This window comes from Triticum urartu, chromosome 4A (genome assembly GCF_056163025.1).
Source record: "Triticum urartu cultivar PI428250 chromosome 4A, HENAU_Tu73, whole genome shotgun sequence".
Taxonomy (NCBI): Eukaryota; Viridiplantae; Streptophyta; class Magnoliopsida; order Poales; family Poaceae; genus Triticum; species Triticum urartu.
In genome coordinates, this window is record NC_141876.1 from 97,385,528 (window position 1) to 97,413,149 (window position 27,622).

Below are 27,622 nucleotides of genomic sequence, written 5' to 3' on the forward strand. Positions count from 1 at the left end.
CTATCACTAGACAAGGTATACCATACATAAGTTAACTACGATAGATAAAGTGCATATGTCTTACACCATATGGAGGAAAGGTCTCGGAAGCACAAACCGAACTAAAGCAAACGAGGTCCAAACGACAAAGCAAACAAACACACCAAACACAACGCAAATCCCTACACTCTCTCCCCCTTTGGCATCGAGACGCCAAAAAGGCAGAGAGGACACCTACAGACATGGGGTGGCTCAGGCAGAGAAGTCGTCTCACTGCTCCTCGTGCTCCTCGTCAGACTCAGCGGCGGGGATAGTCTCCTCCATGTCATCCTCTGAACTGGTCCACTTGTAGCCCTGCTTAGACATCCAGGCAGCCTCAGGAGTGATGACGTCCTCAGACCCGCCAGACACATCCTCTCCATAGAGCCTCATCACCTTCTTGTCACAGCGGTGACTCTCCTTGTCAGACACGTGAGCCCTGTATTGTCCCTTTGCCTGCATGTAGAAGAGAGTCTTCATCTTGTTCTTCAGCTTCTTGGCCCATGATGGCTCAGAGGAAGAAGTGGTGGACCTGGCAGCACGGTCCTCAGCACGGTCCTCAGCACGGTCCTCAGTAGCCTCCCCCAGACCAGCAGCCCTCCTAGCAGAAGATGCCTCAGCACGAGTAGTGGTGTTGGCCTAGTTGGGCTTGACGCGGAGGCTGATGGACTCATGGCGAATTCAGTATGGAGCAAGGAACTCATCACCTGGATACGTCTTCTCCCAAGTGGAGGAGAGCAGCAGAAACAGTTACGGTCCATAGATAGGTACCTTGCGAGTGAACACCACAAACCGAAGCTCACACCACATGATGTGAGAGACATCAAGCGGCTGAGTCTGAGAAGAACGTGCCTCTGCACACAAGAGCAACATGTCCACTAGATATGCATGAACCTTGTCCTTGTCGCCAATGCGTGGGAACAGAGTGTTGCGGAAGATGCGATGCATGATATCCAGAAAGGAGTTCAACACCCAAGATGACTTCCCATTGGGGAGTACCTTCTCAACAAGGAAGGGCTGAAGCTGGTTCTTGTTGGCAGACTCAGAGTTGGCATGGGGGCGGACGCCAACGGGGGTGTGAAGCCCATCATCAGGAATGTGCAGCAGATCCATGAACTCTTTCCATGTAGCAGACAGCTGACGCCCATTGGTCATCCAAGTCATCCTCCGCTCCTCCCCAGGATGAAAGTACACTGAGGCAAAGAACTGACAGATAAGCTCAGGGTCATAGTCAAGGTGAAAGGAGATCATCGGCTCAATAGCAAACTGCTCCACCAAGTCCAGAGCCTCTCCAAAATAGTCACGAAACTTGTCTTTCCGCAGGTGATGCATGTCTATCCACTTAACATCCATGTAGGTATTCTGCTTGTTCTTGATCACATCTAGATAGATGAGAGCCTGTTGCTTGGTCCAGAACAACTCGGTGCCTCTGAGGATAGCCCGAGGATTCACATAGGGATTGATCTTTCGGCGCTCGACATACTCAGTGGTTGAAATCTCGTCCATGCCCTTAGTCGGTTCCTTGTGCATGCTGGCAGTGGTCTTGACATTGCGCTTGGGGGCATTGGAGCCCTCTGGAGCTTCATCTTGGGGGTTGCGCAGACGCTTGGAGCCAGTGTCACGATTGGGATTGGAACGGCGAGAGCCACCACCTGAGACACAGAACGCAAAAACACCCACAACGGCCAAGAGAGATTAATGCAAAGACCACAACAAAGCAAGTGAAACAAGTAGAAGGCACACATGATACATGCCTAGAGAGAGATTTGATCCCTACGGTAGTACTGCCAAGAGCTGCGGAGCTAAGAGAGTAGTACGGCTCTTAGATGCGGTAGTACCGTGCAAGATCACAGTAGTACCGGGTGTAGGAGCGGTAGTACGACCTTAGCACCGCGGCCGGCGCGGTAGTACCGCGTCTGCGGATCGGTAGTACTGCACTGTACGATAGTACCGCACCTGACGAGCGGTAGTACCGCAAGAGCGGTAGTACCGCACATCGGGCACAGTAGTATCGCACCGCGTCAGATCTGAACTGGTTCAAATCTGAGAAAGCCCGCGAAAACACGGCAGTACTACGGTTGGACAAAACTACCACAAGATAGCATATCAAGTATGTTTCCTACGCATCATGACTCTCCTACATCCTACTCTTGCATAGATTTGGCCTAAAATCTCAAGAAAAACAAGTTTCTCCCCAAAAGCCTAGAAGCAAGAAAACAACCAAGAAAGAGAGGGATTTGGGGAAAAACCTTGGTCCATGGCAAGAGGAAGTGGTGGGGAACGATCCCACCGGTCAGAATCCGAGGAGAGTGGCCGGAGACGGAGATCCGGCGAGGGCATCCGGCGCCGTTCTTGAGAGGGAGAGACGTGGAGAGAGAGACAATGAATGGGTATGGGGAGTTGGAACTCCCCTGCCCGAGTCATAACCCCCCACGCGCCCTTGACGGCGCGGTAGTACCGTGCCCAGACACGGTAGTACCGCGTGGTGCGGTAGTACCGTGCTGTGGTGCGGTAGTACCGTGCCTCCCAAGCGGTAGTACCGCGCCCAGACGCGGTAGTACCGTGGGCTCAAGAAGATGCATGTTTTGAGCCCGAAAAACTGGATCTTTGCACAAAATAACTCCGGGCCAACACAACACCACAAGACCACGCAACACACAAAACTAGAAAGGCACACGACAAACGAACCAACCACGAGACACCACCTCTCCAAAAGAGAGGGCGGTGGCCGTAGCCACCTATGTTTGAGTCAATTGGTATGGCACCGCGAAGAATTATCCTTGGGTCCATGACCAAAACTCGTCTTTGAAGCACAAGTACCATCAAAAATGGCTAATGTGAAAGACTTGATTGATTTATACATAATGGGGGGAGGGAGAGTTCATTGAGAGAACATCACTCCCCCTATGTCCATGCCTACATCTAAATAGGACAACACGTTGAGTATGGTGGGGTGTGCAAGGGTTCACGCAACATTGCTCGAATCGATGATATTTAGCTCATGCCTTAACTCGCGAAATCTTGCTTCATCCAAAGGCTTCGTGAAGATATCTGTAAGGTTATCATGAGTGTTGACATAGTTGAGCTCGATCTCTCCTCGCCTAATGTGATCCCGGATGAAGTGATACCGGATCTCAATATGCTTCGTCTTGAAGTGTTGCACCGGGTTGAGAGAGATTTTGATGGCACTTTCATTGTCACACCAAAGAGGCACTTTGTCACAAGTGACACCATAATCCTTTAAAGTTTTCCTCATCCATAAGAGTTGTGCACAACAACTACCAGCCGCAACATACTCCGCTTCGGTGGACGAGAGAGACACACAACTTTGCTTTTTGGAAGACCAACTTACCAAAGAGCAACCAAGGAATTGGCACCCTCCGGAAGTGGACTTCCTATCCACTTTGTCTCCCGCCCAATCGGAATCCGAGTACCCTACAAGCTTGAAGTTTGATCCTCTTGGGTACCATAAGCCAAAGTTTGGGGTATGAGCCAAATATCGAAAGATTCGTTTGACCGCCACATAGTGACTTTCCTTAGGTGCGGCTTGAAACCGTGCACAAATTCCCACACTCAACATGATGTCCGGTCTAGATGCACAAAGGTAAAGCAAGGATCCAATCATGGAACGATATACCTTTTGATCCACCACTTTACCATTGGGATCTAAGTCAAGTTGGCACTTGGTGGGCATTGGAGTGGAAGCTGGCTTGACGTCACTTAGCTTGAATCTCTTGAGCATGTCTTGAGTGTATTTGGATTAATTGATGAAGGTTCCTTCTCTTCTTTGCTTCACTTCGAACCCTAGAAAGAACTTCAACTCTCCCATGGAGGACATCTCGAACTTTGAGGTCATGAGAGCGGCAAATTCCTCATTGAAAGCTTTGTTAGGAGAACCAAAGATAATATCATCAACATATAATTGGCACACAAACAACTCCCCTTTGACCTTCTTAGTAAAAAGAGTGGGGTCGATTATCCCAACTTCAAAGCCACGGTCTTGTAACAACTCGGTAAGGTGGTCATACCACGCACGTGGGGCTTGTTTAAGGCCATAGAGTGCCTTATCGAGTTGATACACATGATCGGGAAAGTAGGGATCCTCGAACCCGGGGGGTTGCTTGACGTACACCAATTCATTAATGGGACCATTAAGAAAAGCACTCTTCACATCCATTTGATGTAACTTAAAGTTATGATGACAAGCATATGCAATCAACATGCGAAGGATTCAAGACGAGCAACGGGAGCAAAGGTTTCACCGTAGTCGATACCCTCTACTTGGGAGTAGCCTTGTGCTACCAAACGAGCCTTGTTGCGAATGATAATCCCATGGGCATCTTGCTTGTTCTTGAATATCCACTTGGTTCCAATGACATTGTGGTTCCCCGTTGGCCTTGGTACCAATCTCCACACTTTGTTGCGCTTGAAGTTGTTGAGTTCTTCATGGATGGCATTGAGCCAATTCGGATCTTCTAGCGCCTCATAGACCTTGTGGGGTTCCACACAAGAGACAAACGCGTGATGCTCACAATAATTTGCTAATTGTCTACAAGTGCTTACCCCCTTTCTTAAGATTCCAAGCACATTCGTCATGAGATGATCCTTGGTGGAGAGCTTGGAAGCAACCTTGGCGCCACGACGCTCTAATTCCTCCTCGGTGGTGAGTTGAGGAGCGGTTACTTGATCATCTTGAGCACCGTCATGAACTTGTTCTTGATCTTGAACTTGCTCGGGGGAGAGAACTTGACCTTGGGCATCACTTGGTGTGTCCACACCGTCTTGAGTATGATCTAGCCCTTGGTCTTGTTCATGAGGTTGAGGGCCTTCACTTTGTTCTTCGGAAGCGTGTGGGCCTTGGGTTGGTGATGGCTCCACTTGAGTGGAGCATTGTCCTTCTCCTTCGGCCACAAGGGGTTCCTCAATGGGTAGGATGAAACCAACACCCATTCTTCTTATGGCTTGAGGAGGAATTTCATCACCTACATCACAAGTGCCACTTTGCTCCACTTGGGAGCCGTTATTCTCATCAAACTCCATGTTACACGTCTCCTCAATAAGTCCCGTGGATTTATTGAGGACACGGTAAGCATGAGAGTTTGTAGCATAACCAACAAATATGCCCTCATAAGCTCTAGCCTCGAATTTAGACAACCGAACACCTTTCTTGAGAATGAAACACTTACACCCGAATACCCGGAAGTACTTGAGGTTGGGCTTGTTACCGGTGAGTATCTCATATGGAGTCTTGTTCAAGCCCTTGCGGAGGTAGAGCCGATTGGATGCATGACACGCGGTGTTGATGGCTTCGGCCCAAAAGTTGTACGGAGACTTGAACTCCGCCATCATGGTCCTTGTCGCGTCCATCAACGTCCGATTCTTCCTCTCCGCAACACTGTTTTGTTAAGGGGTGTATGGTGCGGAATATTGATGCTTGATTCCCTCATCACTAAGAAATTCATCCAAGGTGTAGTTCTTGAACTCGGTGCGTTGTCACTTCTTATTGTCAAGATCTTTGCATTGTGTTGACGTTGTGCTTCATTTGCAAAGTCAATGACGGTTTGTTGGGTCTCGCTCTTCCTCTTGAAGAAATACACCCACGTGTACCTTGAGTAGTCATCCACAATCACCAAACAATACTTCCTACCTCCAAGACTATCGAAGGATGGAGGCCCAAAGAGATCCATGTGAAGGAGCTCCAAAGGCCTCTTTGAATAAATGATAGTCGAGGGAGGGTGAGCCTTCTCATGTAGCTTTCCTTCGATACAGGCACTGCAAGCACGATATTTAGCAAAACTAACATTCGTTAGTCCACGGACATGGTCCCCCTTTAGGAGACTTTGCAAAGATCTCATATTGACATGGGCTAAACGGCGATGCCAAAGCCATCCCACATCAACTTTAGCCATTAGGCATGTCGCGGTCTTAGTGGGTCGCTCCGAAAAGTTAATCACATATAGACCGTTCTCGACATGCCCAACAAAGGCTACTTTAAGAGTCTTGCTCCACAAGAGGGCCACGGTATCGATATCAAAGAAAGTGGCAAAGCCCATGATTGCAAGTTGACGAACGGAAAGTAAATTGTATGCAAGGGACTCAACAAGCATGACCTTCTCGATCGTGAGATCATGAGAGATGACAACCTTGCCAAGTCCCAATACCTTAGAAGATGAGGTAGGTCTTCGGGTGGAAATGCATCTTGAATGATGAAGAGAGCATTCTCATTGAATTGATTGTCCGCGGCTTCTCGAGGAGTGAAGTTGCTTGGATCATGTGGATAGAAACCTTCTTCAATGATTCTCCAAAGGTTAGTGTTCACATGATTTAAATGACGTTTAAAGCGGTAAACCCATGAATCAAAATCCTCATTTTTCACAATCTTAGGGGGAGGACCGGCATGATTCAAATGAGTGGAAGGAATCGGTCCACCATAAACAAGTGGTGGTTCCACATGGGCAAAGATGTTGGTGCCATTCTTGCCACTAGAAGAAGGAGCCTTTTCACTACTAGCTTCCCCCTTCTCAGGGATAGCATCCGACACCTTGTTGGCGGGATCCCCCACTTTCAACGGTGCGGTTGATAGTTTAAGCCCCTCAAGAAATTTAGTAAACATGCTTTCAACTTCGGTCGTCATGGAGGTTTTCAATGTCTCCAAGGCTACATTGAACTCCTCACGAGAGACCGAAGTTCCCCCATCGCCCGTAGACGAGATAGGATTCACACCGGAGTGTTCCTCCGCTCCGTCTACGGTATCAACCATACTCTTCAGACAGTAAAGTCCTTAATAAAGAGACGAGGCTCTGATACCAATTGAAAGGATCGATATGGTTGACTAGAGGGGGGGTGAATAGGCAACTAACAATTTTTAGCTTTTCTTTAGCAATTTAAACTTTGCATCAAAATAGGTTGTCTAGACATGCAACTAGATGAGCAACCTATATGATGCAACACGAATAGGAACACAAGCAAGCAAGATATCTGAAACAAATAAGCTACACAAGTAAAGGCACGAGATAACCAAAAGTGGAGACGGTGGAGACGAGGATGTGTTTCCGAAGTTCCTTCCCTTTGAGAGGAAGTACGTCTCCGTTGGAGCGGTGTGGAGGCACAATGCTCCCCAAGAATCCACTAGGGCCACCGTAATCTCCTCACGCCCTCACACAATGCGAGATGCCATGATTCCACTATTGGTGCCCTTGGAGGCGGCGACCGAACCTTTACAAACGAGGTTGGGGCAATCTCCACAACTCAATTGGAGGCTCCCAACGACACCACGAAGCTTCACCACAATGGACTATGGCTTCGCGGTGACCTCAACCGTCTAGGATGCTCAAACACCCAAGAGTAACAAGATCCGCAAGGGATTAGTAGGGGGAATCAAATATCTCTCGATGGAAGTGTAGATCGGGGCCTTCTCAACCACTCCCGAGCAAATCAACAAGTTTGGTTGGCTAGGGAGTGAGATCGGGCGAAAATGGAGCTTGGAGCAATAATGGAGCTTTAATGGTGGAAGAGGTGAGTCAACGGGGAAGAAGGAGACCCTTTATATAGTGTGTGGAAAAGATCCAACCGTTACCCACCTACCAGCCCGCGGCCAGCGGTACTACCGCGCATGGCTAGCGGTACTACCGCAAGGCCGCGCGATAGTACTGCTTGCAACCAAGCGGTACTACCGTACCACCCTACGGTACTGCCGCGACCCCCAGCCAGGGAAACAGACGCAAGCTAGGGCGGTACTTCCACCCGCGCGGTACTATCGTGCCATCAGGGCGGTACTACCGTGAGGCAAAAAGTCCCGATAGGGGGGAGGGGAACTTCCGTGCATACTTTCGCAAAAGAACGGAAGTAGCAAAAACTTGACACAGTAGTACTACCGAGGGGCGGTACTACTGCCTGACCGCCTAGCGCGGTACTACCGCACGGCGAAAGCGGTACTACCGCGGCAGGTGCGGATGTAAAAAATTACATCCGCTCCTACTACCGCAACCGGGCGGCACTAGCTGGGTGGGGCAGCGGTAGTAAGGCTCCGGGGGAGCGGTACTACCGCGAGCACCAGCGGTACTACCGTGCCACTGCGCGGTACTACCGTGGATGCCCACGGTACTACCGTTAATCTTGGAGCGGTACTACCGCAACCAAACAAGCAGTCAGTCAACTATGGCAGGAAAACGGAGGAAGCTCCAAGGAAGAAGGAGGGGATAAAAGGAGACGTGAATGTGATGATTCCACCCAAACCTTTCCAACGCGGACCCCCTCTTAATAGTACGGCTTTCCTACGACTCAAATCCACCAAAAAGAAACGTAGAAAAGACGCCATCTTCGTCAGTCTTCGAGGGGCACCCAATCGTCTTGTGCCTAGCAGAGAAGAGTCTGGAAAGCTCATGGCACACGATTAGTCCGCAAATGCATTGTCATCAATCACCAAAACACTTAGGAATAAATATGACCTTACACTTCATATCACTTTGCGGCCTCACGGACGGTATTCCCACGGGTGCCACCTTACCTGGCCCGGGACCGTTTGCGCCTTTTGGCTCACGTATATGATAGTGTCGCTAGCATCTATATGACAGAGAACCTGGGCCGACATGACTAGTCGTGAACCCAAAGTAGCACTAACTTACAGGGACAGGCATACATGAATCAACCTCGAGCATGTCGGTCAACAGCGTATGAATCCGGGCTGTAGCACTGGGCTAACAGGACTCTGGGAACCCGGGCTGTAGCAGGCTAGACAGGACTCCAGATGTCACCGCGTGACATTTCCCCGAAGGGACAGACACAGGAACGAAGTGAATCACATGCCGGCCAGTCAAGTGTTCCGGAGCAGTAGTGCTGGGCTAGCAGGACTCCGGTGAACCGGGCTGTAGCGGACTACTATGGCTCATGGAAGCACAAGACTACATTTCCCCATAAGAGAGGCTACCAGAGGTAAACCACTAGGTTGTCGGATCCCACACATAGCAATACACGTTACACGTACGCATAACATGCAAGTATGTGCTGTACAACATGGCATCACAACATAACTCAAACTCATATAGATAAAGGCCCAGAAGAGCCACATAGCATCAATACAAACAGGGGTCTCATGACCCATCATTCAGAGCATACAAGCAACGGAAGCATTACATGTCTGAGTACAGACAACTACAAAAGGAAAAGACTAGGAAGCCTGAGTAAACACGACCCTCCCAAGGGTACAAGATTGTAGCTGGGATACAAGCTACTCGTCGAAGTCACTAGTGTAACCAACTGCAAAACATAAATAAGCAAACATGAGTACAAAGGTACTCAGCAAGTCTTACATCAGAACTATCTACATATGCAACATTATCAACAAAAGGGGGGTGGTGGAGTTTTAACAGCAGCAAGCCAGCTTTGACTCAGTGGCTAACCTATACTACGAGTATCAGAAACTTCTTTGAGGTAATAAGACGCACACGAGTCCACATGTTCACCATATCAATACTCCACTATGGATCCGTTCCCGTCTTCCTACGAGAAGGCCATCCATAGCACTTACGCATATCTTGCGTATTTTAGAGTATCCACTTCAAGTTGTCTATGTACTACATAAGTCCTCCAAGTTTCCATATCCGAGGAAACGTCTATTCGAATAGATAATATTGACCCTGCAGGGGTGTACTTCTTCACACACGCTCTCGCCACTTATAGCCATGTACACATCATGTACCTCGACAACCTTCAAGCGGAAGCCGGGCGAGGGTGTCGGCCACGACCTGACTAACCACATAAGTCTCTCGTCCAGGTTTATCGCCTATTCGGGTTCCATCCGCAAGGAGATCCGGCCGGGGTGTCGCTCACGGCCCCAAACGATGTGTGCAGGGTTCCCAAGCCCACCATCCGGGTGCCACTTGGTACACCGTGCCACGGTGCCTAGCCTGTCCCAAGCCCGTCCCGTTGGACACCACCTGGTAGACAAGTAGCACTACCTACAAACGCCGGAAACTAGTTGCAACTCCTGGACAGAGATCAAGCGGATTAATAAGCCGAGAGGGGCCGGATAACCGGAACCCAATGTGTGGTAGTAACTGGACTTGGATAACATACACAGAACTCAGTGCTTAAGGACGGTTCCAGTGAGACAACCCACCATGTACTCCTACATGGCCTCTCATCGCTACCTTTACCAAAACGTGTTCACACACTTAGCCATTATCGGTAGGACATGTTCACCACTCCGATTCATTCCCGATGAATCAGACCTGACACAACTCTAAGCATAGCTGGCATAAAGAAAAACAAGCATGGATGAGCAGGCACATCAAGGCTCAAGCAACTCTTACTCATGCTAGTGGGTTTCAACTATTTACTGTGGCAATGACAGGTCATGCAGAGGAATGGGTTCAGCTACCGCAGCAGAAAATAGCAGTTTGAATCGTTGTTGTCCTAATGCAGTAAAAGGAGCAGGAGCGAGAGAGTGGGATTTATCGAGATGCTCAAGGGGGTTTGCTTGCCTGATAGATCCACGAAGAAGCACTGCTCCTCGGACAGGTACTCGGGACACCTTCCGGAGTAGAACCTATCGAGAGGGAACGGCGCCGGCAATCAATAAACAACCATATGCAACAATATGATGCATGAAGTGACATTTCAAAGATGCTATGATTTGCCCTAATGCATGTAGCATCAATTTGGTTGAAGTCCATATAATCAAGGGTTCATATGCAAACCCCAAATTAAGTATATATCATGCCATTATTACGTTTTCACTTATACAGCAAGTATAAGTTGGTTTTTCATGCATGAAAACTAGCATAAATGGATTCCTTGCATTTTTCTGATGATTTTTCATATATAATTTATTTCATTCTGAGCTACGGTTTAATTTCTATGAATTTTAGAAGTTTTAACTATTTTCTGAAATTTCCTAATTTATTTTAAATCCAGAAAATAGTTTATTGCATCAGTGTGACGTCACAGAGGCGTCAGCAGGGCTGACCAGGTCAAACCTGACGTGTGGGGACCACACGTTAGTGACATTGGGGTTAACCCTGGGTCAAACCCGCACTGACCAGGGTTTGACTTGGCTCTGGGGCCCACTGTCAGTCTCAGGGGGGGATTAGGCTGCGGGATTAGTCCTAATGACCAGGCCACGTCGGCAGTCGCCGGAGTTCGGCCGGCGACGACCAAACCGCGCGGCGGTGCTTCACCGGAATGCGCTACAGGCGGGGGGTGGACGCGTGAAGGCCACCAGAAGATAGCCGGCACACGCCCGCATCTAGCTTGCTGCTCGGGTGGCCGCGGGGTCACCGGAAACGACGCCCACGACCATGGAGGCGGCGGCCGGAGTTCGGTGGTGCACAGGCACGGGGCTACGGAGCACGAGGAGCCCGACTGGGGTTGTCTACGGCTTCCTGGCGTAACCAGGAGCACGACCGTGCGCTCGGGTGCGACTACCGCGAACTAAAGCGACGGCGGCGAAGAGGACGCCGACGGTGAGCTCACGGCATGGTGGGGACCGGAGCTAGCGAGCATAAACGAGAGAGAGAGAGGAGACGGGTTCGACGCGAAAGCTCACGGAGAGGCTACCAGAGGGGTCGGCGGGCGCGGGGACGGCCGATGGGCAGCGAATCGACGCCGAGGATCTCCGGGCACCGAGGTTGAAGAAGACGTCGGGGACGATGTTGTGGTGCTTCCCCGGTTGCTTGGCTCGGCGTGGATGAAGAAGACGACGGTGCGGAGCTCGAGGTCTCATCGGCAGGTAGTGGGGTGGCCTGTGGCCATGTCTACGGCGAGCGGCGGTCCCGGGTGTGCTCGGCGGCGCGAGGAAGAGGGGCCAGAGGAAGGGGATGAAGCAGAGGAAGGAGGGGAAAGTGAGAGGGGGTCGTCCTCATCTCCTGGGCGTGCAGGTGGACTCGGGGAAGGATAGCCAGCGCGAAGCAGGAGGTGGCGCGCTCGGCCGCGTGCGAGGTCTCTCCCTCTGCCTACTGGCAGAGGTTGAAGATGACTGGCAAGCCGCCAGGTGGGCTGGGCCGGCCAGTGGGCCGCCAGGTAAGTGGCCTGGGTAGGTGTTTTTCTTATTTCCTGTTTTCTTTTTCTATTTCTAACATTTGTTTTGGAACCAAAAGAAATGTTAAAACACTTCCATAAATGCTGAAAATATTTGTGGCATCTAGATATAATATTCCAGAGGCCCTCACCAATTCCCAACATTTTTGGAGCCAATAAAATATTTATATAATTTAACAGCTCCAAATCAAATTTTTATGCATTGATTCAAAAATCCAAAATGTGTAGCAAAAATGTGCATCACCTCTGGTTGTTGTTCCGAATATTATCCAAAGAGCATGAACATTTTTGGAGAGCATTTTGGGTTCATTGAAAATCCATTTTAAAGTTGAACCTATTGGAAAAAACTTTGGTGCTAGGGTTTGCAACTTTCCCCATTTCAAATTCATTTGAAATTTAAACATGATGCACAAAGCAAGCCTAGGATCATACCAGAACTAGGGATGTGACACGGAGTCCCACTACCACGTTCAGGCCCAGACTCCTGAAATATTTCAGGCCCACTCCCTATTCGCGAGTTAAAATGAAAATGCCATGCTTTATTATTTTATGTGCAATCCGATCATGTTGTTGTGACCCATGTCGCAACTAGCTGGATGATTTCTCAATGGTAAACGTTTCCAGATGGCGCGCCGGCCGAAGATTTGACCGGTCACACACGCCTCGTGAGATAAAAACAAACCCAACGCCCCTCCTGTAGCCATGGGTCCCACGCACCGCTTTTCTCCGCATCCATCCTTATCTCTTTCACGGGAGGTGCTCAGCTCAGCCATTCCTTTCCTCAACACGCCCCACCATTTTTCTCTCCCATCCACTTCTTTAGCTGACACCGGAGTGCTACACGACCACCACCGGTAGCAGAAACAGCGACCACCAGCGCTGGAGCAGAGCTGCAACCGCGGGTATGGGAAGCTACAACATCGGGTAGGCGGAGCTGCAACCGATGTTTGTTTGAGTTGCATCTGACGGCGTCATGCCGACCGGCGCGAGCTACAACCGGCTGCTATGGGAGCTGCAGCCATCGGTGGTGGAGCTGCAACACACGTTTGGCAAGCTGCATCCAGCGGTGCAAAGCTCCACCTGCGGGTTCGCCGGTGCTTGATATGGTGCTGGAACTGTCAGCCGACATTTGCCTGCGAGGTGTTTTTGTTGGAACTGGCATTCTTTTTTGCTGGAACTAGCTATATTTTTTGCTACATCGACCCCTGGAGCTCTCCCCTACTGAATTTGATTTTTGTTGGAACCGGTGTTTTTTTTGCTGGAACCTTGTATTATTTTTGCTACAATCACTGGAGCTCTTTTTTCCTGTTGATTTTTTTGCTGAAACTGGAGCTTTATTTGCTGGAACCTAGTAAATTGCCGGAACTGTCTTTTATTTTTGCTACGACCGGCCAAAATTTTTGCTACATTCCGGCGACGAAGGCCCATGGTTTTGCTGGAACCGACAATTTTTTTTGCTGGAACTGGCTAAAATTTTGCTTCAATTGACTATTTTTGTTTTTCGTAGTTGCTGAGATTGTTTTTTTTTGCTGAAATATAGTGTTGCAAAATCGACAACGACGGTGAGCCGGAGGCGGCGACGTCGTGCTTCGAATGGGATGTGCGAGCTACTGGAACCGGCTTTGGCCGCAAGCGCCATTAGGCTTTGGGAATGACGGTGAGATTGGAAGGGCATGTGACGACGGCGACGGTGAGCTACGGCAAGGGGCGGCGAGCTGTGGTGAGGGGTAGCGAGCTGCGGCGACAGAACGTGGGGGACGCCGGCGAGCTGCGGTGACGGACGTGGCGGACGCCGGAGAGCTACAGCGACGGACGCGACGGCAGATCTACGAGTGCTTCAAGACGGTGGTTTTTTTGGCTAGACACGGGCGAATCTGCTTCTTTGGAGTTGCCAGATCAGATGGCTGCCAAGCGACCGGATGAAAGTTGGGCCGGTGCACCGGCGCCTATCACTGCCCTTTCTCAATGGATGGAGCGTTCTTATATGAGCACATTCAAGGATTATTATAATGAAAGCCTTGCAAGTTTCCTAACAGGATAATAAAAACCGAACCGCACGTAACATCAGTGACTCGGTATATACTATCACAGATGACAAAAGGATGTTTATGTGGTTTGGATGGAAAGGTTGAAAATAAAGAAGGCACATGTAAAATGAATCTTTGGTTCAACCATAATCAGAATATTTCCCAAGTGTTGTGCGACTAAGCTAGATATTCCTGCCAAAATATTTCAGATCACGCCAAAATTTATTGCGGAAATATTCCAGGTCCCAGTCCCGCTCTCATACAAACCTTTTCTTAACAGGATAATAAAAACCGAACTGCACGTAACATCAGTGACTCGGTATATACTATCACAGATGACAAAAGGATGTTTATGTGGTTTGGATGGAAAGGTTGAAAATAAAGAAGGCACATGTAAAATGAATCTTTGGTTCAACCATAATCAGAATATTTCCCAAGTGTTGTGCGACTAAGCTAGATATTCCTGCCAAAATATTTCAGATCACGCCAAAATTTATTGCGGAAATATTCCAGGTCCCAGTCCCGCTCTCATACAAACCTTTTCTTAACAGGATAATAAAAACCGAACTGCACGTAACATCAGTGACTCGGTATATACTATCACAGATGACAAAAGGATGTTTATGTGGTTTGGATGGAAAGGTTGAAAATAAAGAAGGCACATGTAAAATGAATCTTTGGTTCAACCATAATCAGAATATTTCCCAAGTGTTGTGCGACTAAGCTAGATATTCCTGCCAAAATATTTCAGATCACGCCAAAATTTATTGCGGAAACATTCCAGGTCCCAGTCCCGGTCCCGCTCTCATACAAACCTTTTCCTAACAGGATAATAAAAACCGAACTGCACGTAACATCAGTGACTCGATATATACTATCACAGATGACAAAAGGATGTTTATGTGGTTTGGATGGAAAGTTTGAAAATAAAGAAGGCACATGTAAAATGAATCTTTGGTTCAATCATAATCAGAATATTTCCCAAGTTTGTGCGACTAAGCTAGATATTCCTGTCAAAATATTTCAGATCACGCCAAAATTTATTGCGGAAATATTCCAGGTCCCAGTCCCGGTCCCGCTCTCATACAAACCTTGAAAATATTATGCCTGGTGGAGTCATGACTCGGTCCATCCATGACATCCGCGCGCTGTCAGATGTGGATGAACAGTTATATTGGATCCGTCGGATAGCACGGACGGATGAGATCGGCCGAACAGGACATCGATCCGTGGGGTGATGGGGATAGGACAAATCATGGAGCAGCCAACCCCACTAATCAATCACACCGATGACACCCGAGTGATGCTGACGATCCATGTGAAACAGTGCTACCCATGGAGTAAACCAAAGGATCGATCCGTGTGATGCATGGAACAACCAATCAGAGCATAGCAACAATCCACGCCCTCCCTCCTAGGTATAAGCCCCATAACAGCAGTAGACTAACTTGATTTGTTTCGCAAACCCCCAGCCAACACAACAGCAGTAGACTTCCTCCCACGTCATCGATCCGTGGTGAGGTGAACCGGCCAATCAAGAGGGGAAACACAGTATCCACCATCCATCTATTCAGATCACCGTCCGATATGCATATCCAATTAGAATATGAAAAAAGATGAGATCGATCCGTGGGTAAAACACCAGCGACCAATCAAGATTGAGGAGAACCCTTCCCTTCCCACCCATTGAAAAGGGAAGGAGACGCCCCCACCTACCCCACAACGCACGGATCACACTTAACACACAGCCCCCCATCCCGCTCCCGAGGAACCGCCGCCACCACCCACCGCTCACACCCACCTCACCGCCGGCCATGGCCTCCCTCACCCTCTCCTCCTCCCCGACCGGGAGAAGAGAAGGCAAGATAGGAGAAGAGGGAGGGAGATCCACCACGACCGGTCAGGTCAGGCGGCACGCCCAGACCCGTCGTCGGCGAGCTCCTCTGCTCCGGGAGATCAGGAGTGTGGGGGCGGCAACCTTATCTTTCTCGGGACGCCGCCCTTCCTCTGCTCAAGCTGCTCCCATTCCCAGTGAACGACCACGGCGCCGGACACAACCACGCACCGGCCCGGCAGCCATGGAAGGTCAGGTGTCTTGGTCCGTCAGCTTCTTCTCCATGGACATGGAGATCCCGCCATGGAAGGCCTGGAGCCTGATGCGGTTTGGCAGCTCCCCTGCCTCCCTCCCTTATGCGCGCAGGCAGTTGCACCACCTACAAGACGGTCTGCTTCTTCTCCATGGAGGTGTCGCCGCTGCTCCGACCCTAGTGCCGGCCGACGCCATGGAAGGTATCTCTCTGCTCCCTCTCCCTCTCATGCTCTGCTGTGGGTGCCATTGAATTTTCTTGCTGCATGGCACCACATTAGCCGAGGTCTGAGAAGAAAAGAAAACTGAAACTTTCTTCGTTCAGAGACGGGAGGAGAGAAGAAAACTGAAAACCGCACCACATTAGCTTGCTAGAGTGCATCTATCTGCTCATGCGCATGTGACCTACGAATCTATCTTGTTTCAACTTGTAGTCTTCTTTTTGGGATAAAAGGGAAGTATACTGACGACTTGTTGAACTCTGTTTGACTGACAATTTGTAGTCTTGCTTTCTTCAAATACATCGTCAGCATGTGTATTTGTGTTATGTATGCTCAAGACACTGCCAAATTGAATGTGTCCTACAGTTGGCCTTAATTGTCAACACCTAATACACCTCTGTAACTTGCACTGCATTCTCCGCCTGACTTTGGGCCTTGCTATGTGCGCTAGTAAGGTGGGGTTACTACTTCACATTTCCTCCATTCAAACTGTTGGAAGCAAAGCTAAGGGCAGCTGACATCCATATTTTAAGCATTTTAGAAACATACCCTTCTTTATATTCTAATAAAGTGCAGCGTTGCTAACCTGACAACCCACCACCACGATGGTGATGTTTTGCTAACTCTAAGATGATGATGATACATTCATCTTCTAGACACATTCAAATCTGAGACGGTTGCATTCCCAGACCATGTAATAACTCTTGAAATAATTCTTTATCACCTCTCAAGCTATTTTTTTTCATAATGGGCGATGGTGGTTTCAGACTAACATCATATATGATACACTTCTTTACCTGTATCAGCAGCTAATATAGAACCACAAATGAAAATGTTCTCAAAAGGTGCATATTTAACATGTGTTTTTTCGAAAGGGTGCCGCAGTATATGCACCTGAAAATTATTCTAGCCATGTATGCGACATACAATGATTCTCCTGCAAATTTCCACAGCAATCCGTATGTCTGTTGTTTAACTTTTCTACCGTCTCCACTAACCACTGTGTGTGTTGCTATGCTATCTGAACAGGTTTCGATTGGAGCCGCTCCCCTCCCTGATGTGCGCGCGTGCAGGTGGTCCGTGTGCTTCCTTCTTTCCCTCCTGGGACGCCGCTCTCCTGCTGCTCCGACGCCATGGATGGACACATGTAAGTATTTCTCTCGTCTCCCCTTACACTCGGTTCGTCTCCTTCCTCCGGCCTGAATTTGCACATGGACGGTCAGTTATGCTTGTATGGTTGCACCTCTGTATTCTCATTGTTCAGAATCTGCATAAAATATGTCCCATTTTTGTCGATTGGTGTTGAGACAACCTTTCTTGTTATTGAATTCGAATAAAGTAGCTTATTTTCCTTTCTATTCCCCCCTTTTCTAGTTTGGATTTATTATTCATTTGGTCTTCTTTGTTACATGTAAACTGAACAGCTTTTTGCTTGCTGGCCCCTCAGGGGGAAATGATCTTACGTGAGCCTGCAATCGAAGTTGTGTTCTTGGTTAGTGGGAGTTTTAGCCAACAAAAATGACAGGTTACCTTACACCTCAGTTTCTCATAGCATCGGAGTTGTTGTGCTGCTCGGAGATCAATCGCTGTTTGCTCGCTACTTACTTGGTGCTGGTGAGCGATGCCGGGTGAACATATGTTCCTTGGTCGAATTAGTCAGTTTGCTCATGTAGTATTAATTGTGTCCAGTGGCTAAGATCTGTTTTTGTTGGCCATGGTTGACTGTTCTTTGCTCTAGAGAAGATTTATGATTTTTCTGTGATTCTTTTGATTCTGTTGATTGATATGTTCAGATAGTGGCTACTTGCTGTTGTTACTCACCACTGGAGCTTCTTCTTCTAACCATGATTTTCTTTTGAGCTTTTTGGTTTGTTGTGTGTGCTGGAGTGTTTTCCTTGTCCATGTTTGTGTGCTGCTGTTTGTGATTGGTGCTTCAGGCCGTGGGTGGTCTGTTTTGGTCGTGTGCTGGTTTACCCAGCCTCATTTTCTTCTTGTTGTTGACATGGTCGCTTGTTATCATTGTATTAAATAGTAGACTGTCATTTTCTGATCTGACTGTTATCTTGAACTGCTTTCAAATCAAGCTGAAAGAATCCCCCATTCTAAAAGCAGCATATTTCTTATCTTTGCCCCAGTCTATGTAGGACTGTATAGGAACAAAGAGGTAGTGTACTTGATTGTGGTGTTCCCACTCCACTGTTTATCTAACCTTATCACATCTACCGTGTATAATGATGAAATAATCTAGGATGAAAGCATGAGTATATATGCTGATGTGTTAGTGGTGATCATGGTTAAACTTTGAGTAAAACTGGACCATCCATCCCTTTAGAATGTTCAGTTTCGATGAATATGCAACAACCCTTTTTGGTTAAAGTAAATAAACTAAAATTTCTCCCTGTTTGCGTATGCTTAATTTTGGTCTCTTGTGATGATGTATGTGCTTGTTATATATAGTGGCACTAGGTAGTGATGTTTCTAGAAGAGGATTGTGATGCTTGGATGCCTGACATTGGAAAACAATTTATGACTGTTATGCATCTCCATGTGCTGCAATTTCTGCGCTTCCGCTGAAGTTTTTATCATATATTGAAAACAAAACTTGGTCTAAAAAGGATGTCTTGCTTGTTAATCAGGTACCAACACCTGGGACAAGATCAAGATGCGGGTGCATAAGAAGGTGATCGACCTCACCAGCTCCTCGGATGACATCAAGCAGATCACCTGGATCGCCATGGATAGGTCAAGGTGACCTTAAAGGGTGCCTAGGACAAGCAACTGCTGGCGGAGGGCCCTTTGAGGATGCCCACCAAGGTGCTCAACATGACCACCTAGGAAGTCCGTTTTTGGCAAAGGTGACCTTTCTTGCCTCTATTGGATCCCATATACTTGGTTGATTTGTATGGTACCTACTCCTGTCGTGCCATTATGGCGAGAATTGTTAATTTGGTCTTTGCTTGCTGGTACCTTATAGTATGCGGCTGATGCTTGTTGTAACTAAATGTGGTGCATTATCCTCTCTAATGGTGTCTGGGTACTGATCCAGCTTCATATATCATATGTAGTAAATCATTCTGCATGTTTTCTCCCCTTTTTGTAGTAAGAATCATTATGCTGCACTTGCACATAGCTTTTATTTGGATGTTTGATGCATGTCATGTTCAATTGAAGAGTTCCTAACTATGCCTCATGTTTGGAATGGTCAAATCTCCATGTGTAGCAAATCATGGATTTGTGAAGCTTAAATCCATCCTGAATGTGTGTATCTTACTCTTGCCATTTTCTTTGATTAGCAACATGCATGAGTACACAGATTTGTGAACGTGCATGGGATCGATTTTTATATATGTATATTGTCGCGGCTTTCATTTCAGTTCATTACTTGTATAGCTGGTTCTAGGCCCAGTTTGGTCCTTTATGGTTGTGTGTGGGGCTGGTCCAGTTTGGTCCTTTATTGGCTGATTGCATTTGTTAACAAGACAATAAATTTTTGTAGACGGCCTGGTATCAAGATGTTAATTACGAGTTTCTCAGCCAATTGAATGTTTGATAGATAATCTATGGCTCTACTATATCTATGAGTACATTCATTGTTTATAAGGCGGCAAAGCGACCTAAGGCGAGCACCACCCGCTCTAGCGCCTAGGCAACGCCTAAGCGTCTAAGGCGGACATATTTGTAAGGCGCTGCCAGGGCGTCTTATTACCTAAGCGCCTAAGGCAGGACGCCTTAAAAACAATCAGTGCATTATGAGTTTCTTGGGCAACCCTGTCCCTTCTAATTGAATCATAATATAAATTTTATGTTTCTTTAACAGAATTGTTGATAATCTTTGACTTGTTTTTGTGGTTACCATGTCCAGCTGTGTCATAACCTCCAGGTCCAGCTACTATGGCTCAATGGACCACCTCCTCCTCGGCCAGTACCGATGCAAAGGAGATAAGGGGTTCATCGTGCCAAGCAAGGTTCATGGTGGTAGGCTCGGTCTCCGGCCATGGCGTCTTCCGTTGGTCCTGCTGCTGTGCGACAGAGGCGGTTTTGTTCGGCATCAGCTACAAAACAGCTATGGTGGTCGAGTTCATGGCCGTCGAGCCACGGCTATGGTGGTCGTGCTGCGTTCATGGCCATCGAGCCATGGCTATGGTGGTCGCGCTGCGTTCATGGCCATGTCTGGTCAGGGTTTGGTCTCCTTGCATAATGATGAAGCAGGTATTGTGCCTTAGAATGTTAAGGCTTGCTACATGAGCTAATTAGGTCCTCTGGCTTGCTAATTAACTCTGATCTTCTAGGTGTACTTCTTCTATCATGTTTTTTTTATAGAAAGACTGTAACGGAACCCCCTACAGTATAATTGGTGCAACAAACCCAAATTGCAAGTACTGTGCCTTGAAGCTGGGTGGGTGGGAAGGCATCAGCCCCTTCCCACCACTAGGCTATGCCTTAGTCTGCAATTGTATGCTTTCCTTGATGTTGTGAATATCAATTGATTCACTAAATAGGTAGGTACTGGTTCTCACTGTAGATTCTGGTTATAGTACATGGTATCACTGTGTCATGTGCATGTTTGGGTCTTCCTTATGTAGCGTGATTTACACCTATGCCAATGGTGAGTACCAATTGTTTGTGCAGTGCTTGTGTTCTGCATAGAGTAGCAGGTCATGAGTTTTTGTGGCGTGTTCTTGTGTGTGACGTACAGGCGTCTAGTACTTATCTTTGACCATGTGCTATTTCCTTGTCTCTGCTGAGGATTTCCTCTAAATCTGAGAAGAAGAGATGCTACCCCGATCTTCCTTTATTTTTCTGAAAATTGGAACATTGCCTTTATATGGCTCACAATCTCAAGCTTGAGGGGTTGGTTGTGGTGCTAGAGTTGTTGGGGTGTAGGTGGGATGTTAGTTTTAACTAGCTGGTGGTGCTGGTGACTCCGCCAAGCTCCTAGTGAGGTCTTGTATTGCTGGATTTATTGATTAATGGAGTTTTTACAGCAAGGTAGAGTTGCTATCTTTCCCTAATGAACATATCGATAGTAGCAAATCTGCTCTGCAATTAAGTGGTAGATGGTGCTCGTTTCTGCAGATTTCAGACTACTATTAATTTGTGTGCACACGCAAGAAAATTGGGTACTAGTAGTTCGCAACTTTGGCATTCCAACTGGATGGATGGATGTACTCGTCTGCAGTTTATTTCTTTCTTTCTTTCTTTAGGAGAAACCAAGCAAATTTGATTGAGGAACAAGGTGTATTTACTTGGACTAGACTAATTAGTTAGAGCCAAATAATCAAAATCAAATCAAATGGCAGCCAGCCACCCAATGCCGGTGTGTCTTTGTCTTAAGGCTTGGAATCATCCATACTTCACTTCAATAGAATAGCATAGCATAGCATAGCATACATGGGCGTGATGTGAAAATTTCCTCAATACCATGTATGTACGTATGGTTGGATGCAGAACTGGTTTTACTAGTAAAAGCTGGAGCATGACAGGGAAGCGCACATGCATAATTAATCAAAATTTCTTGGTTGAGTTGATATACACTCCTTCATTGATGATTGATTGATTAGAACTGGAAGAAAACCTTTTTGCAGGGGCTTGCGAACCAAAAGTATCAACTTGGAGCTCCTCTCTGCCCAAATATATGACATACGTAAAGATCCCAAACCAGCAAGGTCTTGCGCATGCGGCGGCCGCCTTTTGAATATCTTCAGCTTGGTCTCATCGTCTTCGTCCAGCTCTCCAATGTCAACGATGGCTACAAACATTAAAGGTGAGACCTCCCGCCTTCTCTTCCCCCCCTTGCTCTGGGCACGTGATCATCGAGCCACAACTGTTTAGGTTTTTGGTAAATGATGCCTTGATGGCCATGTCTGACAGTTGACAGAAAGTTGCACTGTGATGTGCTTGAATTGCAGACTCTCAGTTTGATTTTCGCCATTTCACTTTTTATATTCTATAGGTAAAGAGTAGTATTGGGGGTTTGAACCCAGAATCTGCATGTCATGATTTGAGTCAGGATAAGAAGTCAAAATCTCATGAAGGTAGTACAAGGGGGAATCACTTTCTAGACATAGGTGTGGCCAAGTCCCATTTTGAAATTGTAGTTTTTTGAATTGTTTGTTCGATAGCACCGTTCAGGCGCACATTTCTCCTTAAATTGCTCACCCAACTGGTGGTGCAAACGACTCATCACAATTACCTTGAGTCACACAATCCATTTTTAATGGAGTAAGCGTATGTGATCCTCTTGTCCTTCTCAGAGCACACGATGAGAAGGCAAACATTTAGGTCAAGCCATCTCAGTTTGCTGCATTCAAATTCCAGACCAATTAACCAACTCAGATTGTGGCAGTTGGTTGTAGAAATGTTCACTCACCCTTCCAGATTATTACTTGAGGTTAGATATGCTATACATATAAACTATGCTAGTGTTTGATAGCGATCTGTTGGGCATAGTATTGTTTTTGCTGGGGTCTATCTATTTAGAGTTTAGTCATAGATGTGCCTAGTATTATTTTTGCTTGTAAAGTACAACCTCTGTAAACAAATATAAGACGTTTTATGGACTTGTGTCGAGTCTCTAAAACGTCTTATATTTATTTACGGAGGGAATAGTTATCTTGTAGGAACATAGATAGATAAAGGGATCATGGAGGCATATATTAGCGAGCTTGGGCTGGTTCTAGGTGTTGAGAATGAAAAGTCGTGGCCATTTTCTAGTTCATGACGAAGCAGAATTTTGTTTTAGATCATGTATGTTTGACTAATTGCCAAGTTTTCGTCATATTTCTCAGCCTGTGAAAATTCCGGCCCTTGTGAAACAAGGAAGTTTGTTTCTTTTTTTGTTGCACACTTGTAGCTAAAGATTGACTAGGACATTGCTGTCTTTTTATTGCTGCTTGATCGGAACCCTTCAGTCTCGTTGATAGCTAGCATGCCCTGTGACTAATGATTACTCGAGGAACTCTTATTTACTCTTGATAATTTACTAAGAAAACTCTGCAGTTTAACGGACTGAGTTGATTGATCTTACTTTTGATGGGTTTTGTTGTTGGAAACAACGCAAACTAGGAGGGGGTCCTTAGATGGCTGACTGAAAGTTATATGTTTTGTTGTGTGCAGATTATGGAACACACATTGCACTTTTTTAGCTTAGTCTCAGCCTACTGGACATTGCTTGTAGTTTCTTGCTTTAAACTCATATGTGTTGGCAATTCTTTTCTTTGTTTTTGCTGTGACGAAGAGCTTCTAGCTATGAGAGGCAAAAGAAGATGGTCGTCCGAATCCGTTTAAGCTTTTAGCTTTGGTGGCGCGCGAAGAGAAAGGTTTGTTTTCGGACTCGAGGCAGACCAAGCAACTAGGCTGTTGAGAACAAGGGACATGGGACCTGGCGCTGCTCATGACAACGGTCGTTTCTTGGTGTATGTAATGGACTAGCCGTTGTACCTGCACGCTTGTAGTGTTTTCCTTCCATCTGAGATACAAAATGGCAATTCTTTGCCCCTGTGCATGCATTTCTTTCTGCCTGTTATGCTGCCGAAATTTCTAGCCAAGGATTGCCCGATTTGTCAAAATTTTGTCCTTGTTTGTAATGAAATAAAAAACATGAGGGCGCCGACTGCAAAATTTTGTCCTTGTTTGTAACTGGCAGAGTGTGGATGGGGAATAACCTAAACATGCAAACCCAGATTATGAAGGCTAGGATGACATTATGAAGGAGAGTAAAGATGGGATTTCCAAGTAAGTATACCATTCCAGCGTGAGCTACCAGCTCCAAATTCACAGCAGCCGACAAGCCTCCAAGAAGCACGCAGCGGCCGCTATGGTCATCGTCACCAGTACATTCTGCACAGCTGCCACAGCACTGCCCCAGCTCACCTCCTTTGCAGCACGCCATGGTCGCCGGGGGGCAGCAGAGCGTGCAAGAAATCCTTGAGATGTTGGGGCCTGTCCCACCCGTCCTTGGGGCTGATGTGCAGGCGGCGGATGGATCTCCAGGCGTGGCGCCAGCGGCCGGCCAGCAAGCTTGTCCGGACCGCGTCATTCGCCGGCAGGAAGCCAAGGGCGTGCTGGAGGAGCGCTGAGCCGATCCTCGCTGCCGGGCATGGATGCTTTCCTGGCCTTGCAAAAATAGCTGGACTACCGTCGAACAGGTAGTGAGCACCACCGCGCTGGATCGATGCTGTGGTCACAAGAAAACAATGACGAAATGAAGCAAAGAAGCGGGGGGAAAAACACGGTGGAAGACGAGCTTACCTCACCGAGGCTTAGCTTCACTCGCCGCTGCGCAAATGCAAGGAATCGTCCAACCCCAACGGAGAAGACAAAGCGCGTGAGAGCTCTCTATTTCAGCTCAGCTCAAGGACGAGATGGGGTACGAGATGGAGTGGTGGAGAGCACAGAGCAGTTATTACCACCAGGAAGAAGCTCACCTACTGTACTAGAGGGACTGAGATCCAGTGACTCGTCTTCAGCAAGTCACGTTGTAACTGGCCGCCAATCATCTGCCGTTGAAACCACATCCAAGAGACCGCAGTGAAGGAAAGCAAAAAAGGCTCACACTTATGTCCAGGCACCCATCCAGCACAGATTTGTGGCGGGGAAAAGGAGGACAAGGATGGCTTTGGCGCGAAGAGCCAGCTCAGAGCAGCCGAGTGCCGTCGCCGCGGAGGGTAGGCAGCGTCGCGCGGCCGTGAGGGCAAGGGAGGAGTGCCCCGACGGGCCGGGAAGCTGCTGCTGCAAGCGCCGCGTGAGCTGGGGAGGAGGTCCGCCGCAGATCGAGCAGGAGCGCCGCCGCAGATTGAGGAGGAGCGCCGCCCGCGCGGGCCAGGGAGGAGCGCCGCCGTAGATCAGCTACGCTGGCCGACCTCCTTGCTCACGTCGCTCGGACCCGCCCGTCCCTCCCCGACGCCGGCCCTCTAGCTACCAGGTGAGTGAGGCGCCCCTACCGCAATCCCATCTCGTCCCACCAGCAATTCCCCGACGGCGTGGTTCTTCTGGAGCGCCACCGGTTGTGCAGATAGTGGATTTGAGTGGATTCCCTTAAATTGAACTGTACTAAGAATTTTTCCATTGAAATTCAGTACTGTGCTTGATGTGTCTCTTAATAGAAGATCTGAAGAAAACTGTACAGTGAAAGCATGGAAATATTGTTTGATGCAATGACAAGTAGTTTTTGAATTATACTGATGGAAATTGACATATACTGTGTATTGTTTTGAATTTCAATGACAAGTACCGTGAAAGCATGGAAATTGACATTGGCAAGTAGCAAATCTGAAGTATGTATTGATGGAAATTTATAAGTAGCAATGTGAAGTAGCTTTTAAATTTCTCTGATGGAAATTGACATGTACTGTGCATAACAACCAAATCATGTATATGTACTGTGAATAACAACCAATGTTTTTTTGCATATGAGCTTGTCTTGTTGCATTGCTTAGTCACCAGATCGGTCCGCCACTAATTGTACGTGTCTTTTTGGTTTTTGGCAGAATTTGGGTTGTGCAATGACAGAAATCAGCAAAAGGATACCTCAAGTTGGTATGAGATTCAGAGATTCACATGAGGCCTGGATGTTTTGGGTAGAATATGGGGGTCACATAGGTTTTGATGTGAGAAAAAGATGCACCAACTTAAACAAATTTGATGGAAAGGCGACTTCATGCAGATTTGTTTGTTCCAATGAAGGCATTAGAAGGAAGGGACAAACCGACCGTGAGCCAAAACATTTTAGAGCTGAAACAAGAACTAATTGTAGAGTTCAGATGGTTATTAGATTGGATCGAGCTGCAGAAAATTATGAAGTTACTGATGTTGAACTGAAACACAACCACTATCTTCAATTGCCACAAACACGCCACTTGTTGGTTGCATGTTGTAGAGTATTGGATGGAAATAACAAATTTGCTATTACCATTGGGAGTTTGCATGGTGATTTGCTGTTTGAGGAGGAGCACATAGTGATAGGTGATCCTTTGACCCAAAAGGTTTCTTGTAGTTGTGGAATGTTCAATAGGGTAGGGATATTGTGTGGACATGGTCTAAAAGTTCTTGACTTGATGAAACATAAAGACATTGCCAAAACATTATATCTTAAAGAGATGGACTAGAGAAGCACGCAATGGAAGTGCACTTGATTCCGTTGCTCCATGCATTGAGGATTTACTCAATGCAGCCACTAGTGCTATGAGTGAACCATATAAAGACAGAAAATGTTGACCCAAAAGGAACTTTAGCTTACCTCTGCAAAAAAACTGTTCTCGTATCTCTATCATATTCTTTTATTCAGTACATATATAAGCTGTTAGTATTGTTACATTTGTATTGTTAGCTGACATAAAACTGTTGACTGAACGGCCAAGGCTGAAGCATTTTCTTTGTTAAGCTGTGTTGGATGGATGCCCAGGTGTAGTGTGGAGGCCTTTTTTTTTGCTTTGGGTCACTGCTGTCCGTTAGATGTTGTTTGGAGGGCTGATGAGAGGGAGCCAGTTACAACATGACTTGCTAGAGGCAAGTCACTGGATCTCTATCCGTACTAGAGTTGTGGAGTGTCTTGATTGCAAAACCTCACGGGCTACCGCTGCTTGTGTGATGGCTGATGGGACTACAGCAATGCTACATTCACGGGGGCTTTACGAGCGTTTTACGGGGCTAAGCGGACGTGGGTTGCGCTAATTGGGCGTTAGGTGACGCGGGCCCACCCTGAAAATCAGGGGGGGAGGGGTGAGATTAGTGAGGGAGAAAAGGAAAGTCCGTTGATTAAGTAAAAAGTAGCCCGTGAGTGTAGCATTTTTGATGGGACTATTATATACGCCCGCCGCAGCTTTGCCTTGCAGTTTTGCAGAGTACGTACTACTGTATACTCCAGTCCTTGCGGTTCTACAGGTCGTAAACTTTTTCATTTTTGAACGGAATCACCTCCATCGCCTCCACCTCCAAGTGAGCGTGCCGAGGCCAATACCAACGCGGCGGCGACCCAAACAGACACGGTTTTTTGTTCTTTTTTCCATCTGAACCCAAAAGATGGCTGTGTGAGATGGTTTGAGGATCGGTGTTAGAGATGCCCTTATCTTATCAGGTAGCCCCAAAAGATGCCTCAAGAATGGTTTTGCTTGCTTTGGAGTTCTAGCAATTCAAAACCAACACATTTGTATATACTTCGCACATAACAGTTATGTCCATAACCATGTATTTATCCTTCATTTGAATCAAAGTCAGAAAGTGTTTCAGATCATTTA

General features: G+C 47.3%; 2 protein-coding genes and 1 long non-coding RNA gene across 8 annotated transcripts; 2 read left to right on the forward strand and 1 right to left on the reverse strand.

Annotated features, from left to right (window-relative positions):
• The first annotated feature begins 15,781 nt into the window (after positions 1 to 15,781).
• Positions 15,782 to 23,935, forward strand: LOC125550881 (uncharacterized). Of its 4 annotated transcripts, none has more exons than XM_087517881.1 (6): positions 15,782 to 16,370; positions 17,418 to 17,535; positions 19,025 to 19,243; positions 20,251 to 20,597; positions 21,974 to 22,152; positions 23,505 to 23,935. In XM_087517881.1, exons 1-2 carry the CDS (start codon positions 15,896 to 15,898, stop codon positions 17,444 to 17,446), a joined length of 504 nt encoding a protein of 167 aa, XP_087374007.1. In that variant the 5' UTR covers positions 15,782 to 15,895; the 3' UTR covers positions 17,447 to 17,535; positions 19,025 to 19,243; positions 20,251 to 20,597; positions 21,974 to 22,152; positions 23,505 to 23,935. The 4 variants fall into 4 exon arrangements, with proteins under 4 accessions (XP_087374007.1, XP_087374008.1, XP_087374009.1 ...); XM_087517882.1 differs by having other exon boundaries at positions 23,626 to 23,935; XM_087517883.1 differs by having other exon boundaries at positions 23,635 to 23,935.
• LOC147974959 (uncharacterized) lies at positions 16,379 to 24,954 on the reverse strand. 3 transcript variants are annotated; one of them, XM_087517879.1, is made up of 3 exons: positions 24,644 to 24,954; positions 24,133 to 24,564; positions 16,379 to 17,587 (listed from the first exon to the last, which is right to left on the reverse strand). In XM_087517879.1, exons 2-3 carry the CDS (start codon positions 24,424 to 24,426, stop codon positions 17,198 to 17,200), a joined length of 684 nt encoding a protein of 227 aa, XP_087374005.1. In that variant the 5' UTR covers positions 24,427 to 24,564; positions 24,644 to 24,954; the 3' UTR covers positions 16,379 to 17,197. The 3 variants fall into 3 exon arrangements, with proteins under 3 accessions (XP_087374005.1, XP_087374003.1, XP_087374004.1); XM_087517877.1 differs by having other exon boundaries at positions 24,639 to 24,953; XM_087517878.1 differs by having other exon boundaries at positions 24,133 to 24,954.
• Positions 24,955 to 24,979: 25 nt separating this feature from the next.
• LOC147974960 (uncharacterized) lies at positions 24,980 to 26,192 on the forward strand. Its single transcript, XR_015600437.1, has 2 exons — positions 24,980 to 25,311; positions 25,877 to 26,192. It is a non-coding gene; the product is annotated as an uncharacterized LOC147974960 (long non-coding RNA).
• The last annotated feature ends 1,430 nt before the right edge of the window (positions 26,193 to 27,622 follow it).